The 16,522-nt window shown below is 46.3% G+C and overlaps 3 protein-coding genes across 5 annotated transcripts in view; all 3 read left to right on the top strand.

Moving 5' to 3' along the window:
- The window catches only part of LOC114583708 (uncharacterized), a 36,251-nt gene that overhangs the window by 11,354 nt on the left and 8,375 nt on the right, over positions 1-16,522 (top strand). The window contains exon 8 of the mRNA XM_028705088.2: positions 12,066-12,189. Within this exon, the coding sequence (XP_028560921.2) occupies positions 12,066-12,189 (124 nt within the window). The remainder of the gene's footprint in view (positions 1-12,065; positions 12,190-16,522) is intronic.
- Positions 1,315-7,522, top strand: LOC114583707 (uncharacterized). 3 transcript variants are annotated; one of them, XM_028705087.2, is made up of 4 exons: positions 1,315-1,552; positions 2,091-2,198; positions 2,604-2,811; positions 4,874-7,522. In XM_028705087.2, the coding sequence occupies exon 4, from the start codon at positions 4,885-4,887 to the stop codon at positions 6,529-6,531; it is 1,647 nt and encodes a 548-aa protein (XP_028560920.2). In that variant the 5' UTR covers positions 1,315-1,552; positions 2,091-2,198; positions 2,604-2,811; positions 4,874-4,884; the 3' UTR covers positions 6,532-7,522. The 3 variants fall into 3 exon arrangements, with proteins under 3 accessions (XP_028560920.2, XP_028560919.2, XP_028560918.2); XM_028705085.2 differs by having other exon boundaries at positions 1,329-1,552; positions 2,604-2,734; XM_028705086.2 differs by lacking the exon at positions 2,091-2,198 and having other exon boundaries at positions 1,328-1,552; positions 2,604-2,734.
- On the top strand, positions 8,929-13,136 carry LOC114583716 (BLOC-1-related complex subunit 6-like). The gene has a single exon (XM_077916998.1). The coding sequence runs from the start codon at positions 12,283-12,285 to the stop codon at positions 12,991-12,993; it is 711 nt and encodes a 236-aa protein (XP_077773124.1). The 5' UTR covers positions 8,929-12,282; the 3' UTR covers positions 12,994-13,136.

The raw sequence follows: 16,522 nt of genomic DNA on the forward strand, positions 1-16,522 counted from the left end.
GCCTGGTGGAACAGCTCTGTCTTGCAGGCCCTGCGGAAAGATGTCAAGTCCCGCAGGGCCCTGGTCTCTTGTGACAGAGTGTTCCACCAGATCGGAGCCACAGCCGAAAAAGCCCTGGCTCTAGTTGAGGCAAGCCTAACTTCTCTGTGGCCTGGGACCTTCAAGATGTTTTTATTTGAAGACCGTAAGTTTCTCTGTGGGGCATACCAGGAGAGGCGGTCCCGTAGGTACGAGGGTCCTAGGCCGTATAGGGCTTTAAAGGTTAAAACCAGCACCTTAAACCTGATCCTGTACTCCACCGGGAGCCAGTGCAGCTGGTATAGCACCGGGTGAATGTGATCTCGCAGCGAAGACCTCGTAAGGAGTCTCGCTGCAGCATTCTGCACCCGCTGGAGTTTCTGGGTCAGTCTCAAGGGCAGCCCCACGTAGAGCGAGTTACAATAATCCAGTCTGGAGGTGACCGTCGCGTGGATCACAGTGGCTAGGTCAGGGCGAGAGAGGTAAGGAGCCAACTGCTTAGCTTGGCGGAGATGGAAAAATGCCGCCTTTGTTATAGCTGCAATCTGCGCCTCCATGGAAAGGGAGGTGTCGAAGATTACACCCAAACTCTTAACGGACGGTGCTGGCACTAATTGCGCCCCCGCAAGAGATGGGAGTTGCCCCCCCAATCCCATATCGCCCCGTCCCAGCCACAGGACCTCTGTCTTCGAAGGATTTAGCTTCAACCGGCTCCCACGTAACCATCAAGCCACAGCTTCCAAACATCTGGTCAGTGTGTCTGGGGCCGAGTCAGGATGGCCATCCATCAACAGATAGAGTTGGGTGTCATCGGCATACTGATGACAACCCAGCCCAAAACTCCGAACAAGCTGGGCGAGGGGGCGCATAAAGATGTTGAAAAGCATCGGGGAGAGAATCGCACCCTGAAGTAATCCACACACCAAGGAGTGGCGCGATGACAATTCCCCCCCAAGCGCCACCCTCTGTCCCCGACCAGAGAGAAACGAGCGCAGCCATTGAAGGACTGTGCCCTGGATCCCCACGTCGGCAAGGCGGTGGTCCAGAAGTTCGTGATCGACCATGTCGAAAGCTGCTGATAGATCTAGAAGAATCAGCAGCCCCGACCCGCCTCGATCCAAGAAACTTTCCCCATTTTGGTATATTTTCCTACACTTGGACTGGAAAGTGAGATACAGAAAATTTAGAAGCAAATTTAGCAGAATCAGGATTAGGTTTTTCATTGCTTAAATGAAAGAAAAATTGCTGAATTCTCACATAAAAACAAAATATATAATGTATTTAGTATAATATATTTTATTAGCTGATCAATGTATTGTACATACATTGTAAAGATAGAAATTTGGGCAATCTTAGGGGTTAATACCAGCGAGATTTTTATATGCTAGACGAGACATGGAAGTAGCAGTAAGGGGGAAGGTGGTGCTAAGTGTACCTTCCTGTGCAGCATCCCCCCTCCCTGTTTGCCCCAAGCCGACAACAAAGCTTAGCTATGGGATCACAAAGTGCAAGAGCTGTCAACACGCATAGCCTGGTGAGTGATGGGAAGTCCAGAGCTGGGGTTATTCTATTTATTATTTGTAACATTTTTACTTTTCAAGTCTGTGAGTTTTGGGGCATCAGCAAAGCTGGGATATTGGGAGGTTGGGATTATTGGATATGAGATTTTGTCTGCTAGAAATAAAACGTTAGAAGTTTGCAAGCTGGAATAGCTGCAGGTTGGGTAGTTGCCTAGATGATGATGGTGACTGCCACTTCTCCTGGGAGAAATGTGGCCTCGCAAAGGGATATTGCTTTGCTGTATGTAGTGAAGGAAGGAGGCTGCTGGGATAACTTGCCTTTGCTATAGCCTGACCCAGGTAAGCTGTCCATCTTAGCTGCTGGAAGTGTAGGATATGAAAAAGGATGAAAGCCCTTTCAGAGGCTGTAGGCTAGTAGTATGAGATAATGGGAAATACTGGACTAGTAGTAGAGTTGTTTTCTCGTGTTGTGGCAGAAGACCGGGGAGGGTCATGAGAATCTTTCAGGTTAGACATGTCTCCCAGCCACAAGGTCTTTATTTGTTGTTTTAGAGTCTGCTAGGACCTGCCCCTTTCAGCCAAGGAAAAGCATACCTTTACAGTTTAGGAATGTAGCTACAGAGACACTGAGAAGAGAATTAATAGACTCCTTTTCTCCAGGTAAGGGTACTTTTCTTCTGTTAAGTACATCCTCCAGGTATCTGATGCCTGTGTTCTTTAGCCTAAGCAGGACTGCCTTCTGTTTGGGCGGTATGAGATATAGTAATTGAGGGGGGGATTAGTAGCCAACATAATGCTTTTGCAGGGTTTTGTTGGGAAAATGATGTTTTCAGCTGGTCTTCATTTATTTATTTTTTTGCAAAGGAAGGAGGATAAAGTAATTTCTAGCTTTCACAATTCTGGAAGCAAGCTTGAAAATGTTACAGTAATTACAAGCTAATGACGTGGAACCTAAAAATACCCTGAGAACTGCTTTTGGTTTATCCATGAGGAAATAGTTGTTAAGAATAAGTCATCTTGAGTCCCAATAAACTCTTACTCTTAATTTTTCTTTCCTTTGAACAGGGCATTTCTACCCGAAAACCTCTTGTTAACTCCTGAGATGGATTGAGGGAAGGAACATAACAAAACAGGCTCTGAGGCAAGGAATAGCCTTCTAGCTTCAAGGAACTACAGAACAGCTCCAAGATCACTTGGTAAAATGGAGAAAGTGAGGTCTGGTGGGAGGGGTAGCACACAGTGATTAAAACATCAGAAGTAGGTAACTGATATGGTAAGATCACTGTCAATACAGTAGGCTCAGGTCTTGACTGTCTCCCTTTAAAAAATATTTTATTAATTTGTTGGTTCTCACAGGATGTAGCACTCCACACTGGTGTGGTATCAGAGGATGGAAGTGTGGCAAGAAGATTCAAGGACAATCAAAGAAATATTTAAACATTTCAGTTTAGTATAGTATAGTATAGTATAGTATAGTATAGTATAGTATAGTATGGTATCAAAATATTTTGAGGGGGGTATACAACCAGACACGGGTGGCGCTGTGGGTAAAAGCCTCAGCGCCTAGGGCTTGCCGATCGAAAGGTCGGCAGTTCGAATCCCCACGGCGGGGTGCGCTCCTGTTGCTCGGTCCCAGCACCTGCCAACCTAGCAGTTCGAAAGCACCCCCGGGTGCAAGTAGATAAATAGGGACCGCTTACTGGCGGTAAGGTAAACGGCGTTTCCGTGTACTGCGCTGGCTCGCCAGATGCAGCTTATCACGCTGGCCACATGACCTGGAAGTGTCTGCGGACAGCGCTGGCTCCCGGCCTATAGAGTGAGATGAGCGCACAACCCTAGAGTCTGTCAAGACTGGCCCGTACGGGCAGGGGTACCTTTACCTTTACCTTTATACAACCAGAAACATTATCCATGCCTCTCTTCAAGAGCATTGGCTATTCTTCTGAACTTCTCCATGGCAACTGTTGTGAACAGGGATTTTCAACTCTGGCAAATATGAAAGTTCAGAAAAGGGAAAGGCTTCTTTGTGTTGATGAGATGAGAGTTCATTTATTTCGGACTAGACCTAAGAGAAATGAAATTACCTGGCAAAAGTGAGCTCACGCTTCTCACTGAGTGTGTATACATATTTAAGGTACATATGTAAGAGGCTCATTTATAATTGTATTTTGAGAATGATTCATGTTCTTATGTAGCTGCATTTTAAAAAAAGTTTTGGATGCCCCATGATCATATTATAAAGTCGTCGTGTTCTATGCTATAAATCAAGCACTGATAGGAGTTGTTTCCTTTTGTTTTCCAATGTATTTCTAAGCAATAAAAAAAATTGGCATGAGCAAATTTTTGTTTTAAAAGTGTGGCCCTGAGAAAAAGTTAAAGAAGCACTGTATTAATTATTATTAATAATCACCATCTCAACAGTTAAGACACTGCACAGTAACTATTATTAAAAGGAGCATCCTCAAGTTCAAGATGCTAGTTTTAACACTAGAGTCAGAAACAGGGAACTAGAAACCTGTGCTGCTTCCAGCAACAGAAAGGCTCAAGAGGAGGGTCTTCTGTACTTTTATGTCCCAAACCACATCCTAAGCACAGCTGCCAGCAGTGAAGGAATATCAAGGATTGCTTAAGGGTTGTGATCCCTTCCTGGAGTGGCTAGGAAGATGGAATAATCTGGGCAGGAGGTGGTAGCAGGATAAAAAGACGTGGGAATGATGAGTTTGTCCAGGCATAGGCAAACTCTGGCCCTCCAGATGTTTGGGACTACAATTCCAATCATCCCTGACCACTGGTCCTGTCAGCTAGGGATGATGGAAATTGTAGTCCCAAAAATCTGGAGGGCCAGAGTTTGCCTATGCCTGAGTTAGTCCATAAATACAACTCAAGGATATTGTGCTGAGAATGAGACCCTGTAGAAGGGCCATATTTATTCAGAAGTGGGCCAGTTCAGGAGTCTTGTCTTGCTGGCCTGCAGCAACTTTCATAATAGCTGTCATGGAGAGGCTCATCTAGCTCATCCTACACTTTCTAGGTTGGAAACTACAATGAGGTGGGAAAATAAATTCATTGTGGTTGAGAAAGGCTCTTCACATATGCACTGGCCTAAGCTGCAGTAGTGCCCACATTCAGGACCCAAGGCCAATGCAGAAAGAACAGAGAGGAAGGAAGAAGATGTGGACTTGGTAAAAAATATATCTAAAGACTAACTGGCAGCAAATGATGCAGCATAGATGGAGCTATGGTGGTTAAAAGACTTGTGGAAGCAGAATGTGAGGATTGATTGTCGTTGGGGATTGATGGTAGATGAATCAATGTGAATTTCTTATTTCTACTAGGAAACAGAAAGATGGATACAGCTGAAAAACCTGCAAGCAAAAGGGAAGATGTAGTATCAGGAATAAAATCTCAGAGAAGTTTAGCAACCCCAGTAGCAAAGCATCGGCGAGTAGGCAGGGTAATCTGTGGTGTTTGTGGAAAGAGCTTTGTCAAGACCTGTGAACTGTTTGCCCACCAGCGGACCCACACAGGGGAGAAGCCATACGAGTGCTCAGATTGTGGCCGTTGCTTTTCTGTCCAGTCCGCATTGGCCAGTCACCAGAGTATCCACACAGGAGAGAAGCCTTACAGATGTCAGGAGTGTGGCAAGAACTTCCGGCTAAAGAGCAACTTGAGCCGCCATCAACGAGCTCATGATGGCATAAGACCATTCCGATGTGAATACTGCGGGACCACCTACAGCACCAAAGCTCACCTGGTCTGGCACCTGAACACCCATACAGGTGAGAAGCCATACAAATGTACTGAGTGCTGGAAGCGTTTTGGAGAGATCTCCTTGCTCGTAGAGCATCTTCTTTCACACCAGGGTGATGGTAGTGGTGGAAAAAATGAAATTGCCTCTGCAGGACGTTTAGGTAGTGGGAACCTTCACCACTGCGATGATTGCGGGAAGAACTTCTGCCGGAGCACCACGTTAGCTGAACACCGTCGCATTCACACTGGTGAGCGTCCTTTTGCCTGCGGGGAGTGTGGCGAGCGGTTCATGCGACGGGCTCTCTACAACGAACATGTCCGCACTCACTCTGAAGAGGGCCCACCCAACCTATGTGTAGCCTGTGGTAAATCTTTCACCAAGCGCTATTCCCTTCTCCAGCATCAGAGGTCACACACAGGAGAAAAGCCCTACCAGTGCCCCGATTGTCCAAAAAGCTTCATTGCCAGCTCTGCCTTGACACAGCACCGGCGGATACACACCGGAGAGACACCCTACCCATGTCCAGATTGTGGGCGCAGTTTTAGCCAGAAATCGGTGCTCACAACTCATCGGAGACTTCACACAGGCGAGAGGCCATACAAATGCCAGGAGTGTGGGAAAGGCTTTAGTCAGAGTTCAGCGCTCACTCAGCATCTCCGGACTCACACTGGTGAATCCCCTTACAGCTGCCAAGAGTGTGGGAAAAGTTTTAGTGGTATGTCAGCTCTCAAGCGACACCACCTCACCCATACAGGGGAACGCCCCTTTCGCTGCGATGAATGTGGCAAAGGTTTCAAGCAGAGCTCCACGCTGGTCCAGCACCAGAGGATTCACACTCACGAGAAGCCTTATGCCTGTCTCCAGTGCAACAAAAACTACAGCCAACGGGCTGCTCTTGCCAAGCACCTGAGGACTCACACCAAGGGAGCCTTGCTTTCTGGCACATGCAGTGAGCCAATAGACATCAGGGTTTACAAAGAGCCTTTTGTCCAACCCCAAGAAGAGGAGAACAATACAGGGAATGACATGGAGGAAGAAGCTGATGAGGTCGTGGTGCTCCCTCCGGGGACGTGGGATGCTGAGGTAAAAGAAGAGTCAGAGCTTCAGTGGGAGAACGACATACCATTTGCAGAAACGGGGTCGCTCTCATGGGTGAAAAAGGAAGAGTCAGATGAGGCCCAGGTAGAAAGGAGAGAACTGTCAACAGTCTCTCTGCACATCAAAGAGGAACCAGATGACTGAAAGAATTGTGGGCACGATGTCAGGCTTTGTGGTTTTTTCAAACAAATGTGCCAGGGCTGTCCCAGAAACTCCCACATGTGACAAGGGGTTCTGTCTTGGAGGGAGAAAGATAAATCTAAGCTTGGAGCACTGTAAGGATAGACCTCTGAAAAGAGTGCTATTGGAACTGAAACCTGCCTTGAACCATGTTTACCAACCCTAATCCCAGAATTGTATAGCTTGGTTATGAATACTCAGTGGTGAGGAAAATGAATTCAGTATATCCTGAACAGCATTCTTCATTACCTGGTTCATGCAGTGTTCCCTTGGAAGGGAGCAGATTCAGAAGAGGTTCCAGAGCAGAGCCTTAACTCAAATAAATTATTGGCTGATCATATTCTGTGGGTCAGCTTTGGGAGTTTGTGGTCTTGAAAACCCACTTTAAAAAGAAAAAAAGTGTTTTGGTGCTCCAAAGTTGCACATGCAATTTGGAAGGTATAAAACTAGAATTGCAGGCAGCACTTGTAGTGGCCATGTAACCAATTAATATGAGGGGTAGATGGCATGGAGGGGAATGAGTATTCCCAGGAGGTGATTGTGCTAAAATGTCTCTCTGCATTCACAATGTATTAAAGGCATGATGACAACAGTGGTGCTGCAGTCAATATTTTCCAGTAGCAATGTTAATACACTATGTCTCAATCTTTGCCCTAGGGCAGGGATTAGGAACCTGCAGTGTCTCTAATGTTGTTGGACTACTCTCCCAGATCATTGGCTGTGCTGCCTGGGGCTGATGAGAGTTGATCCAACAACATCTGGAGGGCCACAGGTTCTCTATCCCTACTTTTGGGCCAGGTTGTGAACACCCCCTCCATGCATTGTGCTAGTTTATAAAGGAATAGTGCCATGTCACCTTGAAAATGGCTTGGGCAGTGTTCACATTGTCTGTTTTCTGACAGGACCCTTATCGATCATGGGATTAAATAAAGTTTACCAAAAGTTAACAAATAAATGCTGAAGAACTCTGGGCAATCCTACCCCAGAAAAGCTCGACAACTCTGGGCAATCCTCCACAGAAAAAGCTCAACAACTCTGGGCAATCCCCCACCCCACGCACGCTCCTCCTCCCTCCAATGACAATGGGTAGATCACTGCCAGTTTTTTTATACAGTGGTACCCCGCAAGACAAACGCCTCGCGAGACGAAAAACTCGCAAAACGAAAGGTTTTTTCGTTTTCGAGTTGCCTCGCAAGACGAATTTCCCTATGGGCTTGCTTCGCAAAACGAAGCTTGCCCAGGGGACAGCAGGTCTTCTCTTTTGAAGCGATCTTCTCCCCGCAGCCCCAGGTCCGGGGACAGCGGGAAGCGCTTCCCGCTGCCCCCGGACCTCTTTTGAAGCAAGGGGCTGCGGGGAGATCGCTTCTCCCCACCGCCCCTTGCTTCAAAAGAGGTCCGGGGACAGCGGGAAGCACTTCCCGCTGCCCCCGGACCTCTTTTGAAGCAAGGGGCTGCGGGGAGATCGCTTCTCCCGGTGCTCCGAAGCCGGGCGGGGGGGAGGGAACACCTGCCCCCACCGCCCGGCTTCGGAACGCTGCTCCGAAGCGGGGCGGGGGGGCGGGAACACCTGCCCCAGCCGCCCCGCTTCGGAACGCTGCTCCGAAGCGGGGCGGGGGGGCGGGAACACCTGCCCCAGCCGCCCCGCTTCGGAACGTTGCTCCGAAGCGGGGCGGGGGGGCGGGAACACCTGCCCCAGCCGCCCCGCTTCGGAACGCTGCCCCGAAGCGGGGCGGGGGGGGCGGGAACACCTGCCCCAGCCGCCCCGCTTCGGAACGCTGCCCCGAAGCGGGGCGGGGGGGCGGGAACACCTGCCCCAGCCGCCCCGCTTCGGAACGCTGCTCCGAAGCGGGGCGGGGGGGCGGGAACACCTGCCCCAGCCGCCCCGCTTCGGAACGCTGCTCCGAAGCGGGGCGGAGGGGTGGGAACCTCTCACCCCGCCGCCGGGCATCGGAACGAGGTCCTGGACCTCTTCTGAAGGCAGGCGGGGGCAAAAGACTTTGCTCCCCCCGCCTGCCTTCCCGGGACAGCGGAGACTTCTCCGCTGCCCCGGGCGATTTTAAAATGCTGGCGGGCGGGAGCGAAGCGTTCGCTGCCGACCCCCAGCATTTTAAAATCTCCTCGGGGCAGCGGAGACTTCGCTCCCGCCCGCTAGCATTTTAAAATCGCCCCGGGACAGCAGGGGCTTTTAAAATGCTGGCGGTCGGCAGCAAAGCCCTCCTGTCCCCGGAGCTTGCGGGGCGGGAGGTGGAAAGAAGGGCTTTTCTTCCCACCGCCAGCCTTCAGAACAGCCTTCTGAAGGCTGGCAGTGGGAAGAAAAGCCCTTGTCCCCCCCCCCCCCCAGCCTTCAGAAGAGGTCGGGGGACAGACTGTCCCCGGACCTGGTCTGAAGGCGGTTTCCCTAGGAACGCATTAATTGATTTTCAATGCATTCCTATGGGAAACCGTGCATCGCAAGACGAAAAAACCGCAAGACGAAGAGACTTGCGGAACGAATTAATTTCGTCTTGCAAGGCACCACTGTACTGGGAGTAGATCGCAGTTGGACGTGCCTGACATATGCTATCAGTTGTAGTCCCACAGCAGAAAGTTGGATTTTGCTTTGTTTTTTTGTTGCCACAGGGAAAAGATACAGGAAACATTTCTTCATAGTGGTGTTAAAACCCTTGAAACATTGTTTGCACTCTTTTTACGAAACAGGAATTCTTTACCACTCATTTTGCTCTTTCTTGGGCTCAAGTTATGGCTCCTCCTCCACATATTTCTAATGGATGATGAAAGTGAGGTGGGTATCTTACAGAGTTTTCTGGAGGTTAGAAGGAGTTGTGGCTCTGAATTTAAGCAACATATATTATCTTCTGCTGAACTGGTCTGTCCTTGTCATACAGAAGGCAGCTCTTTAAAAGAAAATATATGTAGCCTTATTTTATTAAAACCACCCTCAGGCCATGATTTCATTTACAACTTCACTGGCTTCTCTGACAGAAAGGTATCACTTATGCTTGAATTAATTTTTAAAAACCAAATAAAAAACTCAAGAGAACTTAACTTAGTCCTTTTAAAAATGCATTTATGGAAGAGTGTTTCCAATAAGCAAGAGCCAATTTCATTGGCGGGGTGGAGGAAATAGGGATAACGAACAATGAACCTAGATAACCTTGGTTCAACTCTTCACTCAATTGTAGTCTCACTAGAGGCACAGTTTTTACAATCTTTCCATTTCAATTCCTCAGTCTGCAAAATGGGATCACTGATTGCCTACCTTACAGGGTTGTTGTGAGGACAACACTAACATTTGCAAAGAAAACTATGAACAGCGAGTTACTTTTCCTTTTTTTTTAACATCTGAAAGCTAGAACTGTATTTGCATAACAGTGCAATAGCTCAAGACCACAGTTTAGTGATGTTTACATTAGCAGTTGCTTCACTTTAACAACAAATGAACAACTTTCCAAAGTATCTAGTAGATACACTGCAAAGGAAAATGGATGGGAAAAAAGGAACTGTGAATCAGGATTAACAGATTCCATTCTCAATGCTAGGAAGTATTCTTTAAGCATTGTCTTCTTACACACACACAACTCCTTATCTACAGTCCTCATCAGCACCTGCCTGGGAAATGTAGCTATACCATATGCTATTAAATGGTCCTGTTTTGAAGGAAAATAACATCTTCCGGTTTCCCAAGTTGCTTTCACCTTCCTTGGGGGAAATCTCATGAAAAGGCATCCCCCTGCCTACTTACATCGGACTGATTATGTATTTAGTGTTTCTTTTTTTAAAAAATAATTTTTATTCATTTTCCAAACAAGTTTTATACAGTCAACAAATTATTTTACACTCATGCTTCAATTTTTGACTTCCCTCAGTTTCTCTGTCAATCTTTCAAAAAATTTCTATTTATTGACGCATTTCTAAACATGATATTGCCTTTCCCCACTCCTTTTCCTCTTACTCTCTTTTTTGCAGTATTTTTTACTATTTTACAGAGTCTCTTCAAAACCAACAAGCGTTGTCTGTGCATCACATATATTTTTCAGATATTCTGTAAATTTCCCCCAGTCCTCAATAAACTTTTGGTCTTTCTGGTATCGAATCTTCCCAGTCAATTTGTCCAATTCTGCATATTCGGTCAATTTCCTTCTCCATTCTTCCACTGTTGGAATTTCTTCCTGTTTCCATCTTTGGGCCAGAATTATCCTTGCGGCAGTCACTGCATATTGAAACAGTTTACAGTCTCTCTTATTGATTTCGTTTCCTACCATTCCTAATAGAAAGGCTTCTGGTTTTTTAACGAACGTATATTTCAACATCTTTTTCAATTCATTGTATATCATTTCCCAGAAGTCTTTCACCTTTTTACACTCCCACCACATATGATGTATTTAGTGTTTCTATCCAATTTTTCAGATAATTAATGAGATGCAGTCAAAGCTAGTCTGTTAATAGACCCATTGCACTAAGGGATATGATGATTAGGTTCATTCATTTCGATGGGTCTACTCTGAATAGAACTTAGTTGGATAAAACCTATTGTCTCACATAGTGACTTGCATCAGTAAGAGTAAGAGGTGTCCTTCCATCAGGCTTGCAATCTAAAAAGACAAAGGACACACAAAGATGGGAGCAGGAGGTAAAGGAGGAAGAGCAGTTTTTCAAAGACAAAACAAAGTGGTGAGCTAAAAGCAAGTCCTTTTGTCAAGCTTAGGTCAGGCTGGTCTTCTCTGCCTGGAATAGGAGTGGATGGCTCTTGTTCCTTTGGTCCCATTAAGAACACAATGGGACAAATGTGGGGACAATTTGCGGAAGATCAGAAAGGAGGTGGTGTACTTATTTGGATAATGGTCCTGAGGTTCCAAGTTACTGTTTTAGAGTATTTATTCGTCCTGAAAATGACAGCTCCACATATAGTTCAGGGGAAGTTTGTGTTTTCAAACCTTCTGTCCTTCAACACAAAGAACTGGTGTACAGACACTTCAAGCTTTGTCGGTGGGGTCCAATTTTGTAAAAAAACACCAAACCCATAAAATTCCCTCCAGGAGTTAAGAACACAAGCCTAACCACGTCAACTCTGAAGTAACTTGTATTGAATTCAATGGGGTTTACTCCCAGCTAATTTGAGATTAGGATTGCAGCTTACGTCAGTAAATAAAAAATACATATTGCCTTTGGAAATGGAGGTTTTGTTTGTTATCTCTTAAGCTTCAGTTTTGAAAATACTGGCATTTCGGTCTGACAAGCCTCTACGACAGAGTAGGATGACATTTACCGCCCTGCGGGAGCCTTTAACACTTCCCAATATTTTGACTGGTGAATCTTGATACCAACCTTCCTTTCCCCTGGCATATCGAGAACGCTATCTTGCGTCAGACCTCTTCCGGCAGAAGAGCTTGACCGATCATATAGAGCGCCCGATATACGCCTCTTGCTTCACGTTGACTGGCTATTCCTCTTAAAGAACGTGAGACGCACCAATGAGAATCTCCCATTTGTTCTCCCAGCGAACCTACTCTCATCTTCCGCCTCTTCCTTGAGGATTCTCCGCCCATTAGAGGCGCCGACCGGTCACCTGGTGCTCAGATGCAGGAAATGGGCAACTTGAATCCCTCTTGCGCGTTGGCTCTGGTATCTTTTTTTGTCTCCTCCGAAGCTCCTCCTTCAGGGTCTGCATCTTGATCTTTACTTCTCGCATCCTAGATCTTCTTGCTATATTACGTAATGGAGGGACAGCATATAATGGCTCAGGTGCATATACAGACCCCAACGTCCTCCTCCTCGTCGTCATCGTCTGTGGCTGGGGAAGAATCCAGGAGGCTGCGGGTGGCAGCCCGCGAAAGGATGGCTGGAGGCCGTTTGTTGGACAGTCATAGCCTGGATGGGATAAGCCAAGTGTATGGAGCATCCAAGGCTCAGGAAGGTAGGAGGGCTACCATATCCAGCGCTTTGGAGCTAGAAGGGACAGTGAGCCATGACGGGGACCTGACACACTTTGTGGCCAACAACCTGCAGATGAAGATCAAGATGAGCTCCCGGGGCAGTCTGGATGACACAGAACCCACCTCCTCCTCATCAGTGTCGTCGCAGTTGTCTGTTAGGGGCAAAACTGCAGATATACCTCCCATTGACCCACAGGTGATTAGGGATCTGGAAAGGCTCACTAGGGATGTGGCGCAGAAGGTGGACCAGATGCTAAGAGGCTTGAACAGCGCTATCCAGAACATGACAGCCCTCAGCGTTGGGTACATCCAGACTTACCGGGATGCTGTAGACAGCTTGGGTGAATCTGTGGACATGAGCATCAAAGGGATGTACACTCTGATGGCAAGGTGTGAGGAGTTGGACCGCTCCATGCAACCTGTCCATACCCTCGCTAAACAAATCCGGGAGATTAAGAGGACTCTGGAAATCTTTGAGGCACTTTGCAAGTAGTGCCTCTTTCAAAAAAACTAATTAACTTGTTCACTGGTGGGGCATGAAGCGGGCTGATACCTGATCTACTGTGATTCATACTCAAAAAGGGAAAACTATGTGGATGTGTTCTTGCACTATAATAAATGAAGTATGGCAGTGTTTCTCAAACTTCATAAAATATTGTCCCTAGATAATGTTACTAGATCAAACTCTAGAAACCTCATTAGGGCCTGTCTGCCCTTCTTTAAACAATCCTTGAGCCCCTCTTTCCTCACCCACCAAGATTCCAACATCCACCTGTGCTGATTCAAGCCCATATAAGACCCTAACACCTCTCCTAGTGCTGCTTTCTTTTCAGCCTAAGGTAGTTAATGGGACCTGCAACCCTGATTCTCTCATCAGTCCCAGAGGAGTGACAACCCACACACTGGAAAAACAGACTGAACTATGTGTGGGCCAGCTACTAGTGGGTGCACAGCTTTTTTGCAGCTAAAAAACAGGAAATTATGTTCATGTGTCGTTCAAGCTGACTTCACTGATGTTGGGTTTCAAAAACTTCTGTTTCAAAAAGCCCAAGTTGTTGGACCTGAATTTCCACAAAATGTGTTTTATAGAATTTGTGTCTCATCCATACAGGGCAATAGTAGAGGGTCTTTTGAGAAATTGTGGAGTGTCTTTTCTTGACTTGCTAATGCATCTTGGATTGAGGGCATGGTTGTGATTTTAAGGAAGCTGTGAGCCCCATACTTGTTACCATTGTTTCTTATTATATTCTTAAATGTTCATCTGTGTAAGCTTCCCAGATAATGATCAACAAACCTGAAAGAATGTTCCATGTTGTCTCAAATGCAGGTTCTAGCATTTAATAAGCTAGGGGTGGGAAATCTTTTTTCTATCCAGGGCCAATGACCCACAGGGGGAAAAATTCAGGGGCCATACACAATCATTAATTGTGCAATGAATACAATAAATGATAAGTATATTGAAACACTCAAAAAATTAGTGTTCGGGTGTTGCCATCTCCTGAAGCTCCTGGTTACGTAGGTTGGGATCTACTTACTAACACGAATAATACTATAACTGAAAATAATACTATAAATGCTTTCTTCTTGCAGGGATTCTTCCAGTGGAACAAGAAAGGTAGGTGGGACAAGGCTTTTAAGCTACCTCTGCAAGATACTAGCAGCATAATTAGCCGTTCTTCATGCCATCTTTCTCTTTGTAAAGGAGAGAGGGTGTTGTGCACTGCTGTTAGATGATGCTTGGAGCACCGGCTGGTAACAGTGCCCAACTGACTACTTTCCTTGCTGACCCATCGGGGAGATGGTGGTGGGTAGCAGTAAAGAGCCTACTGGTTAAGCCCGTAGGGGCTGGATGAAATTAAAAGGTGGCATCTGCACTTGACAAACCATAGATAAGCAGTTATACTAGCAGAAGAAAGATGGAAACACAGTGCCACATAAGACTTCTGACTTGTTTCAAAATTTTTGAACAAGAGACTCCAAAGACAATAAATAAATAAATCAGTGATCATTAGCATCAATGCCATCAGTCAAAACAGGACATCCTGCCCACCAACAGTGATAGAGTGGCTTGGTTAATTCTGCCTTGTGGGCTATTTCAATCTGGGCAGTGTCAAGGAAGACGGCATTATCTCACCTCAAAATCTTTGGGAGGCCCCCTGTCACACATCCATAACTTAGCAACTACATAGTTTTCCTTGCTGACAAGCTATATTTGCACATGGACAAAACTCTCCCCACTGAGACTGATTTTAAACATACATACAGTGGTACCTCAGGTTACAGATGCTTCAGGTTACAGACACTTCAGGTTACAGACTCCACTAACCCAGAAATAGTACCTCGTGTTAAGAACTTTGCTTCAGGATGAGAACAAAAATCGGGCGGCGGCGGCACAGCAGCAGCAGGGGCCCCCAGTAGCTAAAGTTGTACCTCAGGTTAAGAATGGACAGTTTCAGGTTAAGAATGGACCTCCAGAACCCGAGGTACCACTGTACTTGATAAAGATCTGGTTTAGACAGTGATTAGGCGATGCAAGTTTGCTCAGGAACAAATATTGTTGCCTAGCTACCAGTGAGCTGAATAATTTATTTGGTGATCTAGTTTTGTCTTTGTAAACACTTTTAATTAAACCCAATTTCTGAACCCTCATAAAGTATACTATCAAAATCAGTATTCTAATGATACAGAGAAAGAAGAGATGTTTCACCAAGTGAGAGTCTAGCAGAATACAAGAAACTGGTGCTGTCCATTGCTGGATATGACAAGGGAGCACCAACTGCTCTCATCTCTATCATCTGGCTGCTTGAAGGCTAATATCTGCTTACCTTCTACAACCCTGCACTATAATCAGGAAGGGCTTCTTCTCTGGGCAATGTAGTGTTTTATTTGTTTATTTGACCAATTTGTAAATTATCCTTCATCAGTTAAGATATCAGCAATTCCCAAACTACATTCAATAAAACTATTTTTAAACATTAATTCCTACTTTAAAATAATATTCAAACCATCACACCACTCTAGCAGAAAGCAGCATCCTTGCCTCTGACCTAAAACCCACCATTATTTCCCAAAGGCCTGAGTGAAAACAGATCTATGTGTCTCAAGATGGCATTGGAAACTTAAGAATGAAAGTGACGACACAATCTCTAAGGCAGGGATAAGAATCTGTGACTCTCCAGATGTTGCTGGACTCCACTCATGCCATCCCCAACTATCTACCAAGCTAGCTGGGGCTGATGGGAGTTAGAGTCTAATGACATCTGGAGGGCCACAAGCACATTGTCTCTACCCTCAGGGAGGGCATTTTGCAGGGTGCCACCACTGGGAAGGCCCTGTCACCAGATGACGGTTGGCTTACCTGTCAATGGGAGAGACCGCAAGCAGCATCTCCCAGCAGATCTCAAAGCCCAGACCAGTGGATATAGGAAGAGGTGCTCTTACACCTCTTTGGGACCTAAGTCACTCAGGGCTTTATATGTTTGCATTCAAACCTTGAATCTGACCTAGTAAGCATGTTGGTAGTGCATTCTGTGTAAAATCAGTTTTATATTATTCCAGCCGGATACACTGATCACAAATCTGTTGGCTGTGTTCTGCACCAGCTGCAACTTCTAAACTGACTCAAAAGCACAGTCCCATGTGGATTACAGTAATCTGTTTGCAAGTGTACTAGAATTTGGAGTGCTGCGGCAAGGCTATCACAGTACAGTAGCTGCAAACAGGCCTTGCTGACCACTGAAGTCACTTGGGCCTCCAGTGACACTATTGGATTCAGGAGGACTCCCAAACAAGCTATGGATCTGCTCCTTCAGCTGGAGACTGAAGTGCAACACCATCTAGAACATACAGTCTCCCCAATACTCCCCATGAGAACCACTCACCAACACCTCTGTCCGCCTCATCAGGATTCAGCTTCAGTTGATTGGGCCTCATCCACCAGCCCATTTCTGTCTCCAGACATTGGTCCAGCACTTGCACAGCCTCATTTGGTTCAGATGGTGTGGAAGATGGTGATGATGATC

This window comes from Podarcis muralis, chromosome 13 (assembly GCF_964188315.1).
Source record: "Podarcis muralis chromosome 13, rPodMur119.hap1.1, whole genome shotgun sequence".
NCBI classification, from domain to species: domain Eukaryota; kingdom Metazoa; phylum Chordata; class Lepidosauria; order Squamata; family Lacertidae; genus Podarcis; species Podarcis muralis.

Coding starts and splice junctions, on each gene's coding strand:
- LOC114583707 (XM_028705087.2), top strand. CDS start 4,885: ATGGATACAGCTGAAAAACCTGCAAGCAAAAGGGAAGATGTAGTATCA.
- LOC114583716 (XM_077916998.1), top strand. CDS start 12,283: ATGGAGGGACAGCATATAATGGCTCAGGTGCATATACAGACCCCAACG.